General features: G+C 57.1%; 1 protein-coding gene and 1 long non-coding RNA gene across 2 annotated transcripts; both read left to right on the top strand.

The window, feature by feature from the left end:
• Positions 1-271: 271 nt before the first annotated feature.
• Positions 272-2,468, top strand: LOC121233689. The gene is made up of 2 exons (XR_005933651.1): positions 272-979; positions 2,249-2,468. It is a non-coding gene; the product is annotated as an uncharacterized LOC121233689 (long non-coding RNA).
• A 285-nt stretch (positions 2,469-2,753) lies between these two features.
• Positions 2,754-4,278, top strand: LOC115349317 (forkhead box protein L2-like). Its single transcript, XM_030033429.2, has 3 exons — positions 2,754-3,152; positions 3,494-3,666; positions 3,752-4,278. The coding sequence occupies exons 1-3, from the start codon at positions 2,874-2,876 to the stop codon at positions 3,978-3,980; spliced, it is 681 nt and encodes a 226-aa protein (XP_029889289.1). The 5' UTR covers positions 2,754-2,873; the 3' UTR covers positions 3,981-4,278.
• Positions 4,279-6,559: the final 2,281 nt, after the last annotated feature.

Raw genomic sequence — 6,559 nt, 5'->3', positions numbered from 1 at the left:
AAGTGTCTTAAGCCAGGCAGTCAGAATCCACAGCTCGCTGGTCTCTGCTGCCCTTCACCAGGACGGTTTGAATCGGTGGAGTTCACCTGCAGATCCACAGGACATCTAACTCCCGTGCATCTCCAAAGCTGTGTGCATTTTTATTGTCTTGTTAAATAACCATTCCTTAATTAATCTAAAAGTTTTTGCTGGACGTGTGAGTCCGGGGCGGGGAGGGGGGGGGAGCGGGGAGAGGGACAGGAGATGGGGGGGGGGGTGAGGGAGGTTTGTATAACCCAGCAAGCATAGAGGGGATTTTTAGGGGTGGGGATGGGGGGCACGGGGTGAAAGGGAAGAGATGTACGATTGGAATCGCACTGTTCTAGATAGGAGCTCCAGCAGCTCTGCACCTCATGTAAAGAGACACGTTTTGAATCTTTTAACCTAATCCGAAGGTAATGTAGAAATTGTGCGTAGTGAATCGTTTTAGTTGAGCAGAAGCCATGGGGAGGGTGGGGAGGGCTCGAACCACAAATCTGTTGTATTTTTGAAGTGCAATAACTTGGTGTTTTTGAAGACTTAAAAGGGCTGCGCATTCCCTTTTCTTTGAGAAGGCTTTGTTTCTGGAGGCGGTGGCAGTGACCTGCAGGACAGCTGGACACCTGGCACGTGAGGAGGAGCGGGGTGGGGGGCGAGGGATGCTTGGGCCTTCGAGAAAATGCCAGGTGGGGGAATCTCAGTTTCTAGCCAACTACCTCGGTAAACTCCAATTCAGGTTTCTTTCAGTCACGAACCAGTGTGCGGCCCGGCACCGGCGCTGCTGGCGGCACTGTTGGCAGGGTGTTGAGGACAGAGCCGAGGGACGATGCGTGGAGCCCTGCGACCACGTGTTAACAGCCTCTGGACTTTTCCACTTCTCTGTTCAAGACTTTGGTCCCAGACCCAAAGCTACTGCTATGCTCTTGATGGCAAAATGTTGTTGCTTTTGAGTTTCCAAATGGTAACCTTTTTGACTTTGTCTTAGAGAATTTTTGTAATTAACTTTGCGTAAGCAGCTCTGCTGTTCCCACTAACGCCTCTGAACTCTGTTTTGCTTTGGACCTCGCTGACTTTTCTCGTCCGTAGATGAGAATAAACGTTGGAAGGAAGCTGGCCTGTGCCTCTGCCCCTCGCCGTGCCCACGGGATGGGCAGCAAGCAGGAGCAATGTCCCCATGCCCAACGGGAGGGGCATTGCCGCAGCCGGGGCCCCCTGAGCAGCGTCTGGCCGCGCTGGACCGAGACCCCCGAGCTCTGGGCAAGGGGTGCTCGGTGCCGCTGGGTGCTGCCAGAGCCCAGTGCAGGGATGGCCCTGCTGGCACCCCAAACCCTTCTGCCTCCCTTCTGCCCTCGCCTCCCGGCAGTCGGGGCGTTTTTGGGGAGGGGGCAGGGGGGCAACGGCAGCGAAATGGCAGAACCAAAGCCACGGCGCTTTCCAAAGCGCTCGTCGTGCGTTTGAGGAAAAAGCGAAGCACGGCCGATCTCATGTCAACAGAAAAGCCACCAAGGTCCACCCAGAACTGTTTTAAATCCTTGTTAGTGACTTGCCCAAAAGCAAAGAATTACCTTCTAAATGCTGTTGAGCAGGAAGCTTCGACCTGGCATATTTGGAGTTTTCCTCTCCAAATTCTCCCCAGTCTCTCCCGCGCGTGGTGTAGGATCCCTGAATCCCCTGCCCAGCACGGGAGGGCACCCGGCTCCGCATCCGACTGCAGACGCTGGCAGAGGGAGCATCCGTCGCTCCCAGCCCTTCCTGCCCATCTCTGTTTTGTCTTAGCAAATGAAAACTTGAAGGCGAAGGGTGGGGGGGGTTTAAAAAAAAAAACAAAATTAAAAAACCCACGCTTTCTCCCCAGGCATCTTGCGAGGGTGTCCCGGCCGGCAGCCGTGGGCAGGGGGGAGTGGGCAGCAGGCAGGGAGGCAGCTGCATCTCGCTTGCTCTTCCGCTGTTTCCAGTCTTGCTCCCACAGAGAAACTCTTATTTGTATGACATAAGCTTTTCTTTTTCTTCTCTTTTTTTTTTCTGTTTGCGTGTAAGCAATATGTTTTCAGGTTTAAAAGGGGGGGGGGGTGGGAAGGGGGATTAAAACAAAAGAAAACCTGGGTAGAGCTCAAAAATTAAGTTTTACTGTATAAAGTTCTGTGGCTCGCATCCCTGGCTGCACAGTAGCTTTAGAGTCCAGTTTTTTCTAATATTTGTATTCTAATTTAATTGCTTTTAAATCTTCCAGGCCAAGCCACTGTTTGGAAACATCATGCTTCTGTTACTGCTTTCTGTTTGAGTTGGCCAGCTCTTCCTGTACATATGTTTTTTCTTATATCCTGTTTTTTTCTTTTTTTGTAAAGAGAAGAGAAAAAACAAAAAGAAAATTATTTTTCTTTCCCTCAGTACACATTCTTCAAAGTTCAAATTATAGTGTTTGTTAAATAAAAAGAAAGATTTACATTTAATTCAGTGTCGGCTTGTTGGGATTTCTCCCCGGGGTCCCCGGGAGCTCCGGGGAGCTCACCCCAAAAGGAGCCCGGGGAGGTTGAGGGGGTGTCTGTGCTTGGGGCAGGAGGGTCCCCCCCGGGAATTGGGGGGCAGCCGGACCCAAGAGCGAGGTGGGCGCGAGGGCCCCGTCCCCGCAGGCACCTCGGTGCCACTTTGAATTCCTCCACCTCCAGCGGATTAATCATTTTATTTATGAGGCTTAAAGGTCCAAATCCCGCTAAACCCGGGGCTTTGCCAGATAAACAGCCTGCTTTGCGAAGGCAGCCCGTTTGTGAAAACACAATTAGCAAACCCTGTAATCTGCACTAATTACCGGGCCGGGCCAGGAGGTCTCCCCTCCGGCTGGCGACGGCTCGGGGACCATGGGGGACGCGGGGCCCGGGGGCCGGCGCCCACCCGGGGCCTCCTTCACCATCGAGTACCTGCTGTCGGAGCGGGGTGACGGGGGACCCCGCAGCCCCTCTCCCCCCGGCCGGAGCCCCCCGCCAGCCCCCCGGCCCCCGCCGGAGCCCGGGGACAAGCCATCGCAGTCCTACATCGCCCTCATCTCCACCGCCATCCTCTCCTCCCCGGAGAAGAAGCTGCTGCTCTCCGACATCTACCAGTGGATCATGGACAACTACCCCTACTTCAAGAACAAGGTGAGGGGCAGACCCATTTGGGGGGGGGGGGATTTTTTTCCCCCTGGTTTAGGTATGATTTTAGTGGTTTAGGGTGGGCAAACTGGGAGCTGAGCCCGGGGCGCTGGTGTCAGGTGGGGGACGGAGCTGGGCTTGACTCACCGCATCTCTTCTGACCCCAATCCACCGGGAAAACGCGTCGTGCCGGCATCCGGATCTCGGGACAGTTTCAAGCGGTGTCGGGGGGCTGGTTTCTCCAGGCGGATCGGGCACCGTTCACTCTGGTGCCTACTGACGTCCCGGAGGTGCGTGGGGCTGGCGCGGCAGGGCCGCGGGCTGGCTGACGGTGCCTCTCGGCCCAGGAGAAGAGCTGGCGCAACAGCGTCCGCCACAACCTCTCCCTTAACGAGTGCTTCGTCAAAGCCGGCCGCAGCGACAACGGCAAAGGCCACTTCTGGGCCATCCACCCCGCCAACCTGGAGGATTTCGCCAAAGGCGACTACCATCGCCGGCGGGCCCGGCGGCGCGTCCGCAGGTGAGCGGGGTTGGGGGGGGTGGTGGTGGTGGGGGGGGGGTTTTGGGGCTCAGGGCTGACCCGGGTGCTCTGTTTCCCCTCGCAGGGTGAACGTCGGCTACTACCACCCCTACGCCCTGTACGGCCTCGGCTGCTGCTGCCCCTGCTGCCCCCCGGTGCCCCCCGGTCCCCCCCTCGCCCTGCCCGTGCTGCCCCCCCTCGCCCTGCCCGCGGCCCCCCACCGCTGCCTGCCCGAACGGGCACGTTGGGGCTGGGGACGGGTCCCCGCTCCCCGCGGCCCCGGCCCCCTCCTGCCCCGGCCCCCGTTCCTGTAGCTCCCCCTGCTCGGGGCTGGGGGTGTGCCTAGATGGGCCTCCCCCCCCCCCCAAAAAAAAAAAAAAAAAGCACGACGTGCTCAAGGACGTTCTGGATGTCACCTGCCCCACGTCCCCCCCCCACTGCCAAGGCGTCGTGTCCGTGGCCCCCCCCCCCCATCACCGACGAACCCCCACGTGCCGGGATGGGGCCAGAACCTGGGGTACACGTCCCCCTGACGGACACCCCCCCCAACACCCCCCCATGCCCCAATAGGGGACACCCCCCCCCCCCTCAGGGACCCCCCCCACCTCCCCCAGGTCCCACCTTCGCAGGAGGGGACCGTGTCCCCCCACGTCCCCCCATCAGGGCCAGCGCCGTGCCAGCCATGTCACCCATGGAGGGGGGGGGGGGCGTTCATCGTTTCCCCCCCCCCCCTCCCCAGGCCCAGGCACATATGGGCCTTAAACCCTCCAGCGGCAGGCCCCTGCCCTAATTATTTTCTTACTAATTGTCCCTGACGCCCCTAATGAAAATCGCGGCTCCCAGGTGTTAAGTGGCATTAGGGCGTCTCGCTAAGAAAGACGACTCGGCCACTAAATCCCGGGAGATAAAACCCCCAAAGCTCTTCGCGCTCCCGAGAACTAGGAAGCTTATGACACAAATTAATCCGTTAACACTGGCCGTGCCCTTTTTTTTTGGGGGGGGGGGTCACTCCTGGGGATGGTAGTGATGATGGGGGGGGGGGGTCTTGCACGGGGATGGGGTGACAGCGGGATTTTTAGGGCTCTGGATTGGGGGGGGGGGGGTCCCACCTCGGTGCCACCTGCCTCCCTCTCTCTGCCTCAGTTTCCCTGTTTGAGGCAGGGGCTTCATGGGGGGGGGGGGGGGGGGGGTGTACACCCCAAACCCCGTCCCCGCAGGCCCCTTAAACCGCGGCCATCTGGGGGCTGGCGTTTGCCCCGGCCCTAATCTGTGCCCAAACGGGATTAGGGCCCCGCGCCCCCCCCCCCCCCCCCCCCCCCCCGGTCCTCGCGCCTCGGCCCCCCGCAAGCGGCTTAACAGGGCCAAGCTGCCCCAGCGGGGCGTGATCCGGTCGTGGGGGGACTGGGCAGACTGGGCAGACTGGGCAGGGGCACCAGGTTCCCCGTTGGGGTGGTGGGAACCCCCCCTTTGGCATTATTTTGCAAGGGCGGGGGGGGTGTCCTCCATTTGGGGAAACTGAGGCACGGCGACAGGCTGGGACTGCTACCCCCCCCCCCCCTTAACAACACCCCCCCTGGACCCCCCAAATCAGGGTTAACCCCCACCTGCCCTGCTCCACGCTGCCGTGGGCCCCCCCCCTTCCAGCGCAGCCCCCCCAGCCCGGGGAGTTCCCACCTCACCACCAAACCACCAAAAAAAAAAAAAAAAAAAAAAAACAAACCCAAAACCCAAGAAAAAAAACCCATCCTAACCCAACCCCAAAATAGAAGACCCCCCCCAGGGCTGTCACCCTCGATAAGCTTTTCCGCCTCCCAAGAAGACCAAACGGCTGCGTGTGTATTTTTAATATATAGTTTATTTTCTTTTTTTTTTTAAAGCCCCCCCCCCAAAGTGCAATTTTTATTATTTTCTTTTTTTTTTTTTTTTTTTTTTTTTTCTTTCCTCGTCTCCCACACTTTATAAAGAACTATCAAAGTTACAATCTATGGAATGTCTTTTCTGTGCTTTTTTTTTTTTTTTTTTTTTTCCCTCCTCGCCTCGCTCCTTTACCCAGATATACCACAAAAGTAGTTTACACATAAAAACCGCTGAAACCTTGCGAGTGCTTTAGATAGAGAATCTCTTTAATAGATTATATATAAAGACGCAGAAAAAAAAAAAAAAAGGAAAAAAAAAAAACAAAAAGAGAGAAATAAAAAAAAAAAAAAGAAGTGGCCCCATCTCGAGCATCCTCGCTGGGTTCCCGGGCAGAGCTCGGCCTCACGCGTGACCCCCCCTGCCCCAGGAGAAGTTTAAGCTCTCGGTGTGTGTGTATATATATATATATATATAATTTATAGAAAACACAACTTTAAACGCAGCATTTTGCTACTCGGCATGGCCCCCCCCCCCCCGGCTCCCTCCCCTAAGAAAGCTCCGTCCTGTGACGCCGTGGTGATTTGCTCTTTTTAAAAAGTGTTCCTCTTTATTTAAATAAAACTTTTCATAATAAATCGAAAATATAAATAGATACGATATATAGCTATATATATAATTTTTTTCCTTATTTTCTTTTTAAATAGTCGAATCAAGCCTCGGGGGTGGGGGGGGGGGCTGGTGGGACCCTCGCCCCAAAGGGGGGGGGGCACTAACCAGTGGGTGCTGAAGGAGAAATTGGGGGGGGGGGGGAAATAAGCCCTTTTCCTGCAGAAGAATGAGCCCCCCCCTCACTGCCCAGGCTGGGGGGGGGGCACAGGACCCCCCCTCCGGCCCCTCCAGCCCCATTGCTGGGGGGGGGGCTGTGGGGCACAAGCCCCTGGGGGGGGCTGGATGCAGCATCTTTACAAGCAGCGTGGGGGGAAGGAAGGAGATGCCCCCCCCCCTCCAAGCCCCCCCCCGGCCACAGGAGGGGGTG

This window comes from Aquila chrysaetos, chromosome 12, assembly GCF_900496995.4.
Source record: "Aquila chrysaetos chrysaetos chromosome 12, bAquChr1.4, whole genome shotgun sequence".
Lineage (NCBI taxonomy): Eukaryota > Metazoa > Chordata > Aves > Accipitriformes > Accipitridae > Aquila > Aquila chrysaetos.
The sequence above is the reverse complement of the archived record's forward strand: the minus strand, read 5'-3'. Positions and strand labels throughout refer to the sequence as shown.

Bases quoted from the DNA above. Each gene is read 5' to 3' on its own strand.
- LOC115349317 (XM_030033429.2), top strand. From the start codon at position 2,874: ATGGGGGACGCGGGGCCCGGGGGCCGGCGCCCACCCGGGGCCTCCTTC. The intron at 3,153-3,493 runs GTGAGGGGCAGA...CTCTCGGCCCAG, and splicing joins ACCCCTACTTCAAGAACAAG to GAGAAGAGCTGGCGCAACAG. The intron at 3,667-3,751 runs GTGAGCGGGGTT...TTCCCCTCGCAG, and splicing joins GCCCGGCGGCGCGTCCGCAG to GGTGAACGTCGGCTACTACC.